Here is a 17,583-nt window from a genome sequence, read left to right as displayed (position 1 = left end):
TTCTGTGAGAGGATATGTACTTTTTCACCATGCTGAGCAAATGTTTTTAAGTCTATAATGTTCAGGTACAAATTTTTATCTATTTCATTATATATATTGGTTAATATCTTTGTTTAATACAATTGTTAGATTTATAAACAGTATTGTAAATTCTGTGTCCCGGAGGTAATAGTATAGGTAATATCAATTTAGTCAGTCTCCTTCTTTTACAAGTTTCTTGAACAGAACAGTTAAAATATGAGTAGTAGAAATAACAAATATTACAAAGGTAAAAATGACAGATTAGAACATTGCTACATTTACATTTACATTGCTACATTTACATTGCAGTAAACTCTCATGTAGGTTAATTAATATGATTTAAAATATTATCAGAAGAAAATGAAATATTGTTAAAAATCATTGCTGCCAGCCAGTACCTGTGGCTATCAAAAATTCAATAGGAAGAAAATACATGTTTCTGTTTCCTTTTTTTTTTTTTGTCTCATCAGGTTTCTAACATCTATTTTGCTACTAGATGTTATTTCAAATGTTCCACAGTTTGATATATTAAACCAGACTTCTTTTATGGCCCACGTTCAGAACACACAGTGCATTAAATTCCACAGTGGTAGTGGGTCTTTCATCTTGTGCCTAGTGTATTTCATTTCCCCTGTGCTCAGATTAAGCAAAGTTTTTGTATTCATTTGAAGCAACTGTAATGAGAATATTTAACACAGGTCAAATGCAGACAGTGGAACTCCAGAGGTCCTTGAAAATTGTCTGCCATTTGACACTGGGCCACAATGGGAGGTGAAAGGGTTGCCACTTTAACTTTTTCTGAAAGGAAGATTATGATACTCTATTTGTAACATAAGTGGAGCCTTAATGAATTTTAAAAAGGGATATAGTCAACAAAAAGAACAAAGAAGCAGTCTACATGATTTCAACTAAAGCCATTATTAGAAATTGAATATATATGTGTATAATAGTCATATGATGTATAATGCTCTAAACAGTATGCTAAATTTAACTTGTAGAATATAAACAAAAAATATGAACAATAGAAAATAAGAAAGGAAAGCATTTCTTGTGTGAACATTTATGTAGATAGATACAATCAAATCCTCAGCTGGCATAAGTCATCATAACTCTCTGATTTCCATGCACTGATTTATACTAGCTTATTTGCCATTTACAGGTAATATATACATGCATTTGAATGTTGCTTTTCAGGTAGACACAGTGAAGAAATGCATGTCAAGTTATTCAGGGTGGTAAACAGCCTAGTTCATCCAGGCTGACTGATTTTCCCCTGCAGCAGTTCTCTTATAAGAATTTTTTTTGAGTGATTCTTCATCTCCTCTGCTGAAAACATTAATTCTGTTTTGAGCCTGTCACTTTTCTGCTAAGCAAGAGTGGATATATGCATCTACTGTTTGCTTAGGCCAGAACCTCTGGTCAAAAGTCTAATGTGTGATGACTGTGAAAGGGTTTCAACCATGAAGTGAGTACCCATTGTCAGTGCCTCATTATAGAGGGGAGAATGCTTTTTTTTTTTTTTTAAAGTGGTCAAGGTCTTATCTTACTTTCACTCATGAAGCATCCCTATTAAACTGTAGTCTAAATTGCATGTAGGGAACTTTACATTCCCACAATAAAGGATGGAATTTCAGGATAATCATTACCTTCAGAGTTTTTTTGTTCTCTTTTGGATGAGTTAATCCTGCTGATCAGGACTGAAAGAAGAGCCATATTACCACCCCAGCCTACATAGATAGTTTTATTAACAACTGATCCTTTCTAAAACTGTAGCAGGTTAATACCTTTCAGACACCACAAACATTCCTTCCGAGTCAGTGCTTCCAACAAGTAGCTATGCTAGATCTCTTTCGTTTCCAGGGAGGGTGTTTTAACTTGTCTCTTCAATGTAAACTCCATAAAAAATCAGAAAACTCAGATTTCAGAAACGGATCAAAATTTATAGTGGAAGTCCTTCCCTTAAATCTGTGGGCAATATCCGCTTTGTCATGGTTATGCAGAACCTGGAAAAGTATTCCTGTTACAGGAAGGAAAATCACCTATTGAATAGCGTATGAGGTCTTCCTGGGGTGGTGTTAACTTTCTTCATGACAGCCCCTCTGATGCTGTGTTTTGGATTTGTGTCTAACACGCTAATGTTGCACACTTTCAAGTGTTGCACACTTTCAAGCTGCCTGGACTCAACACCACAAATATATGCAGCAAATTTCCACTGAAGAAAAACTCCACAATTAACTAGGAAAATTCATATCTGTCCTTCTCCCTTGTCAAGCTCCAGTCAAAATTAGAGCTCAAAATATCATCTCTTACTTTTGAAACTGTGCAAGAATCTTATCTCTATTCAGATGCAGTAACAATCTTCTCCCACCAAAAAATCAAAGGAGGGGAAAAAAAGATATTAACTCAGGAAAACAGCTTCTTTCTTCTAGTAGAAGTACTTCTTTACTAGTGTATGTTGTAATCCAAGGGATCCTACTAAATTACAGTACTTGATTATCCTTATCTCTTGTTCTGTGTGCTGGTCATAATAATTTCATTTCCTCTTCATCTTCTTCTCTGAGGGATATCACATGGTCTTCAAAATTAATAATAGATCTTTAATTTTCTTATTCATAGAAGTCAATGCAAATCAAAAATTATTTATGCTTACCTGTACTCCACTTTCAAAAAAGCAAGTTACGACAGTGTGAAAGTGAACTGTTATTATTTTGAAACCCCTTTAAATTTTGTCATAGCAAAAATGAGCAGTGTGGTCAATACACAGTAACATGCATGCCAGCTCAGCAGTGCATAATCACTTTCAGCTTCCTCTCTGTATTTATTCAGCTTTGTTGATGAAAAATAAAAATGCTTCCAGCTGATATGATACCTGTTCAGTTCTTATCAGTCCTTTAGTTGTAACACAATGAACACAGGTGATAACACTTGAAATCTAACTTTAATTTTATCTTGGACATTTTTTTATTGTTAATATTATGCAGTTCTTCATGTCTCTTGCTCATAAGCACCTTTATGGAAAAATCCTGACCATCTTCTGTAGTTGACCAAAGTAGTTACTTTTGCATGCATACATACATCAACAAAGAAGCAAGTCTGAAAGAGGAAAATGTAACTCTTAGCTGATGAAAATACAGGCTGGGGTTTGGCTGAGACAGCTGACCTGAATGAATCAAAGTATTATATTGTATTATATATCGTATAAATTCATGCTTGACGATAAAAACTGAGTTGATTTTTTATCTAACTTTTTGGGCAACCCATTACAGTGGATTGTAAGAAGTAACCTGAATTTCATAACCTGAGTTTGACTCCTGTAACACTGAATTGGGGAAAACTGATCCTGCAAAATTCAAGTTCCAAACTGTATGTAGGACATTACTGACCAATGTAAATGGCTTGAGTTAAAATAAAGGTCATGTGAAGTCCTAATAGTCCTGTTATACGCCATTTCACTGATCTTTCTTTGCAGTCATGCCATATTGAAAAATGAAAGTAACTGACTACTCTGCCAAAACCATTTAACTCAAAAGTACTGATATGCACAAGGAAGAATGTAAATGTATTTTCCACTAAAAATTTGTTTAATAAAAAGTGTTGCATTCAAAATTAAATGAATTGCCAGAAAGCCAATTGTATCCTGATCTGGATCCAAAGCAGTGTGGCCAGCAGGTCAAGGGAAGGGATTCTGCCCCTCCACTCTGCTCTAGTGAGACCTCACCTGGAGTACTGCAACCAGGTATCCCTGGTGTATGGCATGCTGGGGTCCCCAGCACAGGAAGGACATTGACATCTTGGAATGATGTCAATGGCCCCAGAGGAGGGCCAACAAGATGATCAGAGGAATGGAGCACCTCTCCTATGAGGAAAAGCAGAGAGAACTGAGATTGTTCAGCCAGAAACAGAGAACCCTTCAGGGTGACCTAATTGTGGCCTTCCAGTACCTGAAAGGAACCTACAGGAAAGATAGGGCAAGGATATTTACAAGACCATATAGTGTCAGGACAAGAGGGAATGGGTTCAAATTGAAAGGGAGTAGGTTTAGATTAAATATTAGGAAAAAATTCTTTTCTGTGGGGGTGGTGAGGCACTGGCACAGGTTGCCCTGGGAAGTTGTGGATGCCCCATCCCTGGAGATGCTGATGGGCCTCTGGACAACCTGAACTAGTTGTGGGAATCTCTGCCCATAGCAGGGGGTTTGGAACTACATTATCTTCAAGGTCCCCTTCTAACCCAAAACATTCTATGAATCCATGAAATAATTTTGATTGCACATCTGTATATCATATTACTGATAAAGGTGGTTGTCTCAATGAGAGAGAGCCTGGCAATTAGTAGAAGTTTAATAATACCACCAGAATTTTCAAATTGTTTTTCTTCTACCTCCAACAGCATCACAATTTTTTAGCTTGCATTCTACAAAATTATTACAGGTTTAACAACAGTAGCTAATGGTGCTGTCTATGTACAGGTGAACAGGTGATGTAATTAGAATACATGAGCTAAAACCTGACATTTGGTTTAAAAATTGGTTCCAGAGTTCATTGTCAAAGTTCTGAAGGAAAGTAGACTTTCAAAGAAAGTATCTTTGCAATCAGTATCTGAAATTCAGAGTCTGAGTAATAAAATCCATTATCCTTAATGCCCACAAAGTAGATTTTGACCATTAATTTTGCTCATTTTCTGTCCCATTTGGGTACACACTCTCAAATGATTTTCAAGTGAAATCTTTCCATCTTGATCATCCTTAATTCAGTTCAACTCTCTTTCCTAAGTGCTTATTTTTGACACTACACATGAAAAATAAAACCCTCAGAGTGACAATCTGTGATCATGTTTCATGTGGCAGACTTCATTTGCTTTCAGTTTATATTATTATCAATTTATGGCTTTGTTCCTTAAATAGTTATTTTTTTTACAATATCATTGTAAGTGATATATTGAATGATGTATATTTGAGAGGTATTTCAAGGATCTTAACTTTAGTCATTAACTGGTTATCTCTTGGCTCAGGAATTTTTAGTTTGTTGAGAGAAAGTTACTGGTTTTTAAGAAAATAAAACAGCTTTTCAGTATGTAATTATTTTCTTATCAATTTTACATTTTCATGCCCTTTTGAGTATCTAGCATGCAGTGCTTGAATTTACATTTAGCTCTGCAGGAACTGCTTTAAATATTATTATTAAGAAGGAAGAAATCAAAAATCAAAGTGAATTTTTAGTACAATAGCAAAGTATAGGAAGGTGCAATTGCAGCAACAGCAGCCTGGATTAGTATATAGAACTAACGCACAGCTTGACAGAAAATCCCTGCTGGGGAGGAAATGTAGGGGAACTGGCAGAATTTTGCTACATCTGCTCCCTACTGCTAATAAGTTTTAACCCATTTCATTTTTATTATACTTGCTGTTTAGATATTTTGCTTCCAAAATTATATCTGTAACTATGAGAACACATAAAAGGGAGCACGACAGGTAGGGTTGTTTAAAAATTTAAAACTATCAGCAAGGGATATTAAAGACCATAATGAGTAAGGTGGTTGCCTTCTCACTGTGGGTTTTTAAAGTTCAGGCACTGCAGTGCTGGTAGAAAGGCTGAGCCTAAGTAGTGGATAAAACAGATTTCATAGCTTGAGTGGCTTGTACAGCCAGAAGGCACCATTACATTATTTATTCTGACCTGTATATCACAGATCATTACATTTCACCCAGAAATTCCCATTTTTGAACCCTGTGAGTATACTTGTACTAAAATATATTAGACCTTAAGAGTTCCAAATACTTTATGCCACAGGATGAGAACCAAAAGGCTGAGCTTCCCATGCAGTAGGAAGAGGGTTGGTTAAATACACATGGCTTGGTAGCACGACTACTTCTGCAGAATAAGGCAAACAGCCAAAATCTTGTATGGAATTAACAAAAGTGAAAATCCCTTCCTGACCCCTTTGACTTAAGAAAAAAGATACAGGTATTCATATTTTCCATTTCGTATTATCCCATGCTTCCCATAACTGATTATCCAACATTTTTAAATCTTTCTTTTGCTCTGATGATGGTATAGTAGTCACGTACAATTATGAAATGTATTTTGAAGAGAGACTGAAATCTATGAGATTGGGTGGGTAGTTGAAAACCTGGAGTATATGGGGCTATTGAGACTGCTTTTAGATATTGGGTTGGAACAAAATTGTGATACTTACCTGAGAAATCAAGCAAAAATTGAAGTCTAGGCCCTAAATAGGAGATTATTCTCCCTTACTGTGCATGCAGAAGCCTGTGGCTTTCTTTCAGTTGGCAAGTTTGCATTTTCTATTTTTCTTTCAATTTAATCTAACAAGTAATTACTTGAGATTCCTTTTCAAGAAAACTTCCCAGTTGCTCAGTCCAGAAAGCAGAGGTGATGGCCTAGTTATTGCAGACTTTGTATACTGTCTTTCAGTTGTTCACATGTTCTAGAGATTTGCTCAAAGCTGACTATGTCTTCATGGAAATGTGAGACTGATTGCTCTTGTTTTGATCCTGTCACAGAGCTTCTCAGTTTCTGAAATGAAAGGATGAAAACACAGTGATCCAACAATAGAAAAGGGAAACAAAATTAACAAGCAAATGATATCCTTCTCTACTAAATATAATCAAAAGAGAGCTTGTAAGATTATGTCTTAAATTTCAACTGAACCCTTTCTTCTATCACACAGAAATGATGAAAATTTATACCACTTCTTGGCCTCCGTTGACAATCACAGTAAAAGATAGAATAGCAAGTTGCTAATTTATTCTGTTTGAGCAATACAAGCTCCTGTAAAGTTATTGATCTGCTTTTTTATGAACTCTCTATTTGCATGAGTTCCGTATTTGCTTTCCTTTTTTAAATAATGCTTACCTATACCTATAGTAAAACTGTTCAGAGACCATTTGTCAGGAAACTTTTGATTCTGCGAAGACTTAAATATATCCTTTATGCACCAAAAAGCTGTCTCAACTTATAAATCAAATTTATGGTATATTTATTCTGGGATTTAGACCGTAAGAGTGTTGTTACTTAATTTTTATGGTAGTTTCTTCTGACATACTTGATTGATTACCATAAAATTTCAGCCCATCGCCTTGTCAAATCCTAATAATTGCCATCAATATATTGTATAGATTCAAATTTCCTATACTCTCACTAAGATAACTTGAGGTATGCTCACTTTATTCACCTGCCTCTCTGGGAAAAGTTAAGCTGTGCTTGGCATGTTAACTGCTGATCATTTCATATCTAATAATTAATTTTGCATCACTAGCATAGCTACACACAGATTTTTTTTCACAATTATTGTGAGGAAAATTTAATTTGGATGTTTTTCCCAAATGCCAGCATGTGGATTTATAATCATGATATTAGGAGAAGGCATTAATTTGAATTCCATCTGAATTAGACAAATTGATTTAAAGTACTCTTAGAAATAGCGCTACCTCTAAATTTCTATACTTATATTTATTCCTCTATATCTGCTTTCCCTTTTTCACATTTCTGTGTTTTTAAGGATAGATAAAGACTGCATAAAAAAAGAAATTATTCTGCAAAATGTACTATCAGATGCTGACACAAAAAATAAAGAACCACCTTGCTTTCTTTAGGTTTTCTCTGGTTCAGTAACACCAAGTAAGTACAGGTTCAGTTTCCTAGTTTCCCAATTTCTACATGACATAATGGTTACTGAACTACCTGCAGATAATTCCAGCACATTGTGGAGTGATTAGAGGGAACTAAAATTTCTGAAGAACTTGTTTCTTTTTATATTTACAGTATTTATTCTAAGACAAATACTCATGTTTATAAGACCTCACTTTTAGTCTGCCAGTTCTGCGTTTTGGCATGCAGCAAGTAATTTGTTTTATTTCAGAAATAAATACTAAATGTCTGACTTTCTTATTTTTGTAAGCTTTGGAAAAAGAACATCTTTAACAATTTGTTGTTATAGAACACTGTGGTATTCATTCTTTAAATTCAGATGTGTTATACCAGGAATGCATGTGGCCTATTTATTAGACAAACTAGGATGTTGAAAAGGATTGCTTCTATCCTACTTTCTTCAGGAACTGACATTTTTATTCTTATGCAGTTTTCCTAGTGGAATCTTTACTTTTTTAAGTCATAAACCTATTGTTGTGAGAGACTCTACCAGAGCTTAAGCGGGATCTCAGGAGTTTGATGCACTCTGTTTAATGTAGGCAGTGTAAAAGAAATTTTAAATGTATTATTTAAAGGCACATTAATCTTGCCACTATAATGGTGTAATAATGCGCACCATATAAGGTTTTCATAAACTCAGCTTCTAAAAGTAACATCACAGTATCTTTCTTTTTGTTCTCCAAGTCAGTTCTTTGTAGAGATAGCAATTATGCATTCATCTCTGTCTCTCACAGCCTGATTCCATATTCAGCTGTGAGGTAGATAGGTCCTAGTCCTTACTAACCCAACAAAAAGAATATTTCTCATTTAGAACAAATGGAGGATAGTCAAACGAATTTATATAATAAATGCTAATAGCCAAAATTTGTACCTTTTTCAGTTTAATTAAGCAAAATAGTTAAATGCTCACTGCTAAATCCATCAGTGAATTAAGTATAGGTTTGTCTTATACTCGTTACTGTGTTTTCATTGGAATTTTAATAGGTCTGGTTTGGATTTTTTTTAATTGAAAAATAGACTGTTAGTTGGAAAAATTATTTTTAAGGTTAGCACCTTTAAAACAACGATCTGTTTAAGTTAGTTTACAACCCTTACAGCCCAGTGTTTTTGATTTAACTCTACTTACTACACTGGGTCCTGGTTTGGTGTGCAGCAGTATTGTGAATGCATTAGGCATTTCATATTGTGAGAGTGTTTTGTAACTCTTCTGAATATGCACAATGAAAATTCAGTGAATCTTTACTAAGAACTGAGGCTTACAAAATGCAAGTATTTGGTAATACTGTGAACCAAGGTGATAATTTCCTCTGTCTGAGCAAAACTCAGGAAAACATTATGTATGATGCAGTTCAGATAACCATTTTGCTTTAATATAGAGATACAGGTTAATTACAAGTTTAGAAACCCACTGATAACCCATGTTGTTCACCTTGCTTCTTGGGATATGAGAGGGCTTATATGTCTGAATTAAACACATTCATAAAAGTGTAACCTAAGGAATGTTGCTACCAAACAACCTTTTCAGCATCAGCTTATTCATGAATATAAAATATAAGGTGTTCCCCTTCTCGTTTCTCATTGTTAGATACCTTACTGAATTGAATGTCACTTGATAACTGTAGTACTGTGGCCTTCAACAGTCAAGTCCTTTGACCCTTTCTGTGTCTAGCCAAACTTTTGCAGATTTGAGTTGAGCATCCATTGCAGAACCTCATTAGAGGGGTTAACACAGAGCAGCTATCTGGATGGCTCCAGTGTAACACAGCTCAAAATCCCTGTTCCTGTGGCAGGTGCCCAAAAGCAGCCAAACCTCCTGCTTGGCACTGTCATGTTCTGGTTGTCTGTGCTGTCTCTATCAGTTAAGCAGGAACTGAACATATATGTGTCGCCCTAAAAGTAGGATTACAGTTCTACATGTGATTCTGCTTTGGGAAAAAGGAGAAGCTTTGGGAAAAAGAAGAATCTTTTTTCTCAGAAGGAATAACCGTGTTGAACTCCCTCTTCTTCCAGCCCAATATTCTGATACCAATAACCACTGCTGAAGAAGCTTTATCTCTCAAAGCTGTTATCTGCATCCTTCTACTTGATTCTGTGTTCACTATTCATATATAAAATCTGCCTAGAATATTACAGATGAACATGAAATTCCTTTAGGATTATGGAAATGTTGGAAGGAACTAGTTGTGAAAAATCAACAAATTGAGTCAAGAAAGCCCAGTTCTTCACAAAACACACCACTAATGTGCCAATTTATTGGCATAAATTCCTATGTAAGAACAAAAGAATAGCCATAATGGTGTAGGCTCTGCTGAGTATTCTGACTCCAAACAGGAGCCCTAAGCAGAAGTAAAAACAGTAAAAGCATGTATCTACTCTAATATTCTCCCAACCTCAAACTATATTAATTCATATTTAAATGAGTTAATTTAATAGTTATATAAATAATTTTCATATAAATTATTAACGCATATAAATTAAGCATTACCTCGGAATTTCAATATGTCTCTTTTAGAATGCCCACTGAGTCTTTGTTCTTAGAGGTTCAGGCTCCCCTTGAATCCCTATAAACTTCTTGGAATCAAGAAATTGTAGGTGTCACCCACCATCGTCCTTTTTGAAACCATGCTCTTACTAATGTCATTTGATGGTCCGTAGTTCTTGTACAGAAAGACAAGCGTGCAAAATCAGTTCTTATCCCTATCCACCCTTCTTATGTCATGTATGATTTTGTAATCCTCTGTCCTCTCGTTAAGAAGGCTGGGGAACATTTTCACTGAGACCCTCCAGAGCTTTTGATCATACTTATTGTCCTCCTTTGAATACATTTTAGATCTAATATGTCCTTTTTCAGTTGAGAGAAGCAGTGTTGTTTATCTTACTCAAGATGAGAGTGAACTGTGAATTTCTGCAGTGGCATAATGTTACCTACTTTGTTCTCTTTGTTTTACTTGCTTTCTTGACTGCTGTCAACTCCTGTGATTCTTTATTAACCAGCCCATTCATACTTTCCAAGATGTCACTTAGCTTAGCATGGCAGTTTTCTCAGTAAAGGTAAAGAAGACTCACTTTCTCAACCATCCTACAATCTACTCTGTACCTTTGGTTTGTCCTGTGAGTTATTGAAATGTGCATTGTATCACCAGAAGAATATCAGTATTTTCTTTACAGTAGGAAAAGTCCTTTGTTGAGTTATGGTTTTTTTCTAAAGCAAGGTGTTAAAAAATGTTCATAGTCCTTCTTTGGATAGTGAATTATATCAATTCTATGTATTTCTAAATACATGTATTTAGAAAAATCTCCTTTTTGGCTTCCTTTCCCAAACTTTATGGATCTTAATCTTTTCCATCTTTGATAAATTGAATAGCAGATGATCCTGTTGGCAAAGGGTGGATGTTGTGCATCATGTTTTGAGGAAAGTCTAATGTGAGATTCAGTTAGAGCTAAATCACTTGTCTTACCAAATCTTTGTCCAAATTTTTGGGATCTGCCATTTCTTACCTTGACAGAATCAGAATTCTGTCATAGTGTGGTCTCTGAGATGATCCAGTTTACATCTATTCCTGATAAAAGACATAACTGCAGAGTAATTTATTTTCAGTCTCCTTCATGGAGAATAGGTGTTACCTGGTGTCCTTCTTTAGTCCTCTTGAAAACAGATCATATCAAAGTGTAGCACATTAAGTAGCATCTTTCTGCGTATTATTTCAGCGGTCAACCATTGAACCTTTATGATCTGCTTATTTTCCCCTATGGCAATGGAACTTCTAGTGCAAAGCTACCTTGCAGTATTTGTTATTATAAAGAATTAAATCCAATGGAAAAACTAACAAGAAGAAGTTGGAACTTCAATATGCAGACTTTCTCCCATGAACTGAAAATCATTTGGAAACTGCTAGCTAGAAAATAGGGGTTGAAGGGCAAATACCTTTGGATGTCAGATACACCTATAGCCTAATAAAATTTGTAAAAATTTGTGAACTCAGGGAATGCATACTTTAAGGAATCACTACCTTCAACAGTGTTTGCCTCAACAGTTTTCGTGTCTCTCAACAAGAATTTTAGAACTTCCAAAGAATTATTTGACACTGCTTTTTCAAGAATTACAATCCAAGCTGTATTCTTGTCTACCTCATTTTTTTCTGTCCAAGACTGTGAAGATGTAAAAGAAAGACTAGGCTGAAACTGGTACTCCTTTATAGAACGATCTACAACAGTATCCTTGGGCAAGAACCCTAAAAACGTGTTTTTATTCATAGTACCACAGCTCTCTGTCAGAAGTGATGAATCTCATTGATGAGAGTGCAGAATCAATTATAAAAAGCAACTTAGCCATAAAATAATTCCTCTTCATTTTCATTCTTAATACTTACTAATATTGTTCTAGCATCATATGAATATAACCTCTTAGCAGACCTTATATATTCATCCTCATTTACTAGACAGTCGTATCCGAAAGATACTCATCTATTTAAGACAGTTGTAAATTTCTGAAAGGTGACTCAAATGCACCATCCATGTACAACACAAATGTCATCGATTTCTTGAAAGTAAGTCAGAAGAGGTCATTGTTAGAAGTATTTCTGTAAGATTCTGTAGCTGCTGATGAAAGATTATTAGTCCCCAGTAGCTCCATCACTTGTGCTTTGTGCAAACTCCAAAGTTAAAGGTTATGAGTGCTATGGTACTGTACAGGTGCACCATGAATAGTCTTTCACACAGAATGATTCTCATTTGTTAAATTTGGAAATGTACTTTCTCTTGGCCCTAATTTTCATGTAGTTCTTCATATTCTAAATGGCAGCTGAAGGCAAGCAGAAATAGCGAGTAATTGATTTAACAACCTAAGACAAGTACAGGGAAGTCGAAAAGTTTGTCTTAGTGCCTGATGTGACCTGAGAGAGCTTCTTTAGACTCTTTTTTTTCTAACCAGTACCTCAGCACCTTGGGCCAGCAAAGTGGCCTTTAAGCCTGAATGAGCATGACTTCTTTTTTTTTCCTCAGTGCAAAGCTCCAGTATTTCATCTTTTTAAACTGTTTTACAGCACTCAGAGCGGAATTATATTGACAAGGTTAGAATTCATGTCCTAGAGGAGAATACTGTGCTCCTGTTAAGTGCTAATATAACATTTATGTGTTGGTACCTTAATAACAGCCCCAGCCAGCCTAATAAAAGTACTGAAAGCAAACAGTACTCCGTGAGATTTTATTATGACTGAAGTGACTGCAATTTGAGGCAAATTATCCCTGTTTTTGTTCCCATATCAAAAACAGAAATGCTAAAGCAATTGCTACATGTTTGGGATAGAATTACACTCCACTATCATTAATATAGAAGTAAGTGCATTTTTCATGTAAACAGCTTACGAGGGTCAAGCATCAAAGGTATTCTGTGCAGAATTCTTGTCAATAACTTTGTGAGTGAATTTTGAAATAAAGTGCCTGGAACCTGTCATTATTTCTTCCTCTCAAAGTTGAGAGCGAGTGGATGAAAATTGAGCTTGTGAATTGAAGGTACTGCAAGTTATATGGCCTTATCGACTTCAGGCAAAATGGCAGGTTTGCCTTGTTATTATTTTTCCTTTCAGAGGTCAAGCAATGGACAATATGACCAGTATATACTGCTGTGTAAGCAAATTGGTATATAAAAAAGTTATTATCTGTGTACACAAAGAAGATGGTGTAAGTCACTAATATTAAAAATACTTAGTATACTGTCACTTCATAAAAATGGAGGAAAAATGGAGGAAAAACATAATCTGCTCATCAAAACAAACATTTCAACTATTCAGCCACTTGAAAGCTATTAAAAACCATCAGAGGAAAAGGACCTCAGTTACTCAGAACTGGCTTACCAAGTTAGCTAAGCAGACATGCTGGTTGATGTGAAAACAATTTAAATATGCATTCTAAATGAGCTCTGCTATCAACAAAACACATTCTGTTTTCTAAGAGGGTTTGGTTGAGGAAATTCTGCTGTTCAGAATTGTCTGAACTATGTCTTTACTTAGTCTGAACTGCATCTTTAGAACTCCAACTTTTAAAATAAAACTTAATGTGCTTTACTAAGCCATTTCTGTAGTTTTGGTAGTTACTACCATTTTTTATTCTTCAAAGACCACTGGTACAGACTGTTACCATTGCAAAAAGACTTTCAATTGCAGAATGAGTGCAAAATACGTCATGATCAGCTTTTTTTTTAGTGGTACATAGTAGTTGTTTGAGATTGCAAAAATGAGCAGATACTGTCAAACAACTTCATAATTGCTCAAGATGACTTTTCAGTAAGAAGGAAAGTTGAGGGGAAGTCTTCATGAAATAACTGTACTGCATATACTTTTTTGAATATTTTAGCTAAATATGAGCAATGCTAATTTTTATCAGCTCTGTAATATGGACAATATTTTCTTTATCTTTTAGGAAGAAGATTCAGAAACGTATCATGATGAAACTGCAGTGTGTGGGTTGCTTGCTGTGGTGGTAATACCTCACCTACCCAGAGATGCTGCCATTGAATGGCATGTTATTGCAGCAGTTGATGAACCACTCCAAAGAAAACATTTTGCAATGAACATGTTGTCAGAGAGTTTCCAAATTGAGTGTGAATCTGTGGAGTCTAGTTCTGCATCTTGTGCATCAATCTCTTTACGTCTGAGCTTGATTTCACCATCCACTTCTCCCCTTGATTTAGATGGACCTCTTCATGACTTAGTTGCTATGTTTAAACAAGCTATTGAGAAACTTTCAGAAGACTGCAGTGCAAGTCCTTTGTCCCTTAGAGCTTTCTTCAAGGAGCATGTCTTTGATGTGGAAACACTACAAAAAGGTAAGTCTTACCACAACAGGAACCACATGTAATACTAAGCCTAAGGTGATTTTTGTTTACATCGAGATTTCATTGGAAGAAGACATTTTACAAGTGCCTTTCAAGAATAGGTGGCCAAGAAGGCCAGTGGTATCCTGTCTTGTGTCAGAAATAGTGTGGCCAGCAGGAGTAGGGAAGTGATTGTTCCCCTCTACTGGGCACTGGTGTGGCCACACTTTGAATCCTGCATTCAGTTTTGGGCCCCTCACTACAAGAAAGACATTGAGGTGCCGGAGAGTGTCCAGAGAAGTGCAACAGAGCTGGTGAAGGGTCTAGAGAGTAAGTCATATGAGGAGTGGCTGAGGGAGCTGGGGTTGTTTAGCCCAAAGAAAAGGAGGCTCGGGGAGGATTTTATTGCTCTCTACAACTACCTGAAAGAAGGTTGTATCGAGGTGGGGGTTTGTCTCTTCTCCCATGCTCTCCAAGCAACAGAACAAGAAGAAATGGTCTCAAGTTTCACCAGGGAGTATTAGCTTGTATATTAGGAATACTCACTTTACCAGAAGGGTTATCAAGCATTAGAACAGGCTGCCCAGGGAAATGGTGGAATCACTATCCCTGGACGTGAATAAAAGATGTGTAGATTTGATGTTTAGTAACACGGTTAAATGGTAGACCTGGCAGTGTTAGGTTTACAGCTGAACTCCGTGATCTTGGAGGTCTCTTCCAACCAAACTATTTTACAGTTCTATGATTAAGATACATTTGTTCTTTTTCTGGTTACTAGACATGTTTCTCATATCGAAAGGCTCCGTTCTTGGCCTTTTTGAGATCCAAAGAGGATAAAGTCCTGGATTACTTGTTCTAATCTCACATCTGAACTGACTTTGAGTAGGAGGTTGGATTAGATGATCTTGCTTCAGTATGAGTTATCCTGTGATTCCATGAAATAGAAGTTTCTGAAAAGTCCAACCACTTCAGGATTCAACATAGAGAGAATGAATCTTTTGCATAAAAGTGTTTGAACAGTTGTCCATTTGGTAGACTGTTTTTGTCATGATCTAGATCTATGTTCAAATAACCAATTCCTGTCTGCTAGCAGAAACTCTTTTGAGAATAAATAATTAAATATTAATGTTTTAAAATAAGGAAATGTCAGTGTATCTTCTAGATTAGAGGGTGTCTGATTTTGAACATGGGCTGATTTCTTACCAACTTATATATGGTAGAACTTGTTATCCAAACAAATTTGCTGGGTTTTACCCCAGTGTTTATTTTTTCAAAATCTCATTCCCTGACCAATTAAAGAGAATACAAAGCAATAAATGTATTGTTACAACTAAAGTTTATTTCTTATGTTGTAGATCTGTATTTTGGGTTATGCTGAATTTGGGGCAACTAATATTATGCAAGAGCACAAAAGCTTGTTTTATCTGTCAGACCTATAAAACTGGTAGACCATACTTGTATTGAAATCAGTAAGAGTTTTTCTTTCAGTTTGAGAAGGAACAAAATCAGATCCTTATTCTATATTTATCTCAAACATGCATGCACTTTAAAAATCCTTGCAGACCACAACTGATCCATATTAATTAGCTGACATAAATGTTAGCCCTCAAAAATTCTACTGTCCTATTTTTTTTCTTAACCTGCAGCAGTTTTTGAAGAAAATTCAACTTGACATGGTTTAATAGATTTAAAGTACAGGAATTGAAAGCTATAAAAATGTGGCATAGAATAAGCATATTTAATCCAGGAAGCAAGGAATGAACATATAGTCTGACAGAATGTTGTTGTTTTTACTACATCTTGTTTAAGAACTAAAGGAAAACCTGATAAAACATGTTCCTGGCATGGGATTAACATTACTGTTTTGCCTGCTTTCTTTCTCATATAGGCCATAGAATAATTACTTCCAGAACAATTTAATTTGCTTTATAAAATATATTGTTCAATATAATGTAAAAATTGTGTGCATAAAAATTTGATTCAGTTCCATTCATGTTATACTACCAATAGCAGAGACATAGAAAGATTTGTTGTCATTGTCATATATTCATTCTTGTTGTGTTCAGATCTCTGCACTGTCATAACAATTCCTGTCATTATACCAATTTTATCATTATCCCCACTGATAAGAAATACTTTTTTGCGAATCTGTAGAATGTATAGAATACATTAAATTTACAAGTAGCACTAATTCATTTATGATGAATTTTACAGTAACTTTTTTCTTCTTAGGAAAAATTTCCAGAATATTCACATAATGGAAGGATAAATGTAACATATATTCAAAAATAATTTCTCAAATTAAAACAGTTGTTGCTGAAGTGTGTCTTGTTGATAGCTTCCATCCGATTCAAAATTGGAAGTCTAATTATTAATATATTGTTAAGACACAGGGACATATTCAAATGTTCTGGTAATACATGTTCTTGGAGCCTTGAAAGGCGTTTAGTTTCCAGTGAAGCATCCTCAGCTTTCAAAGGGATGTGGCATATCACTGAACCATGTTTTTGTCTGTCTCTTGCACTATTATTATAATTTTACTTCTCATAATTTAAAATACACTCAGACATGTATATTTACTCTCAGTTACCAAATCATTGTATGAGATGTCCAATACGTTCCCATTAATTTCAGTATCCCGTAGACAGTATCCGTAAGCAAGATGACATAGTCTGTGTTTTGTCTTCTCAGTTATTATTGGCAGTCTTTAGTTTTGACAGGCAGAACTACTGCAAATGTGCATGTCCTTTAGTGTGCTTCATAGTTTTAGTCTACCAGAACTAATATCAGGTCTTTCTTTTGAATCCCAAGATATTTCAACCTGCCTATAACTCCAGATGAAGGTGATTGTTAAGTTCTGATGACAACAGCTCCTTCCCATTTCTCACAGTTTATTCCTGTTTTCTTTTTGAGCCTTTTCTGCTTCTAGAATGCACCTGAATGGGGCAGAATGCATCTGAATGGGGTAGATTACAATAGGGAACAATACTGCCTTCCATAGTAGCACTGCTTTGTGTCTAATCAGCTCTGAGCATGGTCAAAACTTGTTCATATCTGTCTCTGTAGACTTGTCCTAAGATA

General features: G+C 35.5%; 1 protein-coding gene across 4 annotated transcripts in view; it reads left to right on the top strand.

Moving 5' to 3' along the window:
* The window catches only part of DPH6 (diphthamine biosynthesis 6), a 200,179-nt gene that overhangs the window by 141,713 nt on the left and 40,883 nt on the right, over nt 1-17,583 (top strand). For all 4 annotated transcript variants that reach the window (XM_027879274.1, XM_027879272.1, XM_027879273.1 and 1 more), the window contains one exon: nt 14,109-14,514. In XM_027879274.1, coding sequence (XP_027735075.1) covers nt 14,109-14,514 — 406 coding nt within the window. The remainder of the gene's footprint in view (nt 1-14,108; nt 14,515-17,583) is intronic.

This window comes from Empidonax traillii, unplaced genomic scaffold, assembly GCF_003031625.1.
Source record: "Empidonax traillii isolate 1590-97213 ecotype Southwest subspecies unplaced genomic scaffold, ASM303162v1 scaffold53:size2875158, whole genome shotgun sequence".
Lineage (NCBI taxonomy): Eukaryota > Metazoa > Chordata > Aves > Passeriformes > Tyrannidae > Empidonax > Empidonax traillii.
The sequence above is the reverse complement of the archived record's forward strand: the minus strand, read 5'-3'. Positions and strand labels throughout refer to the sequence as shown.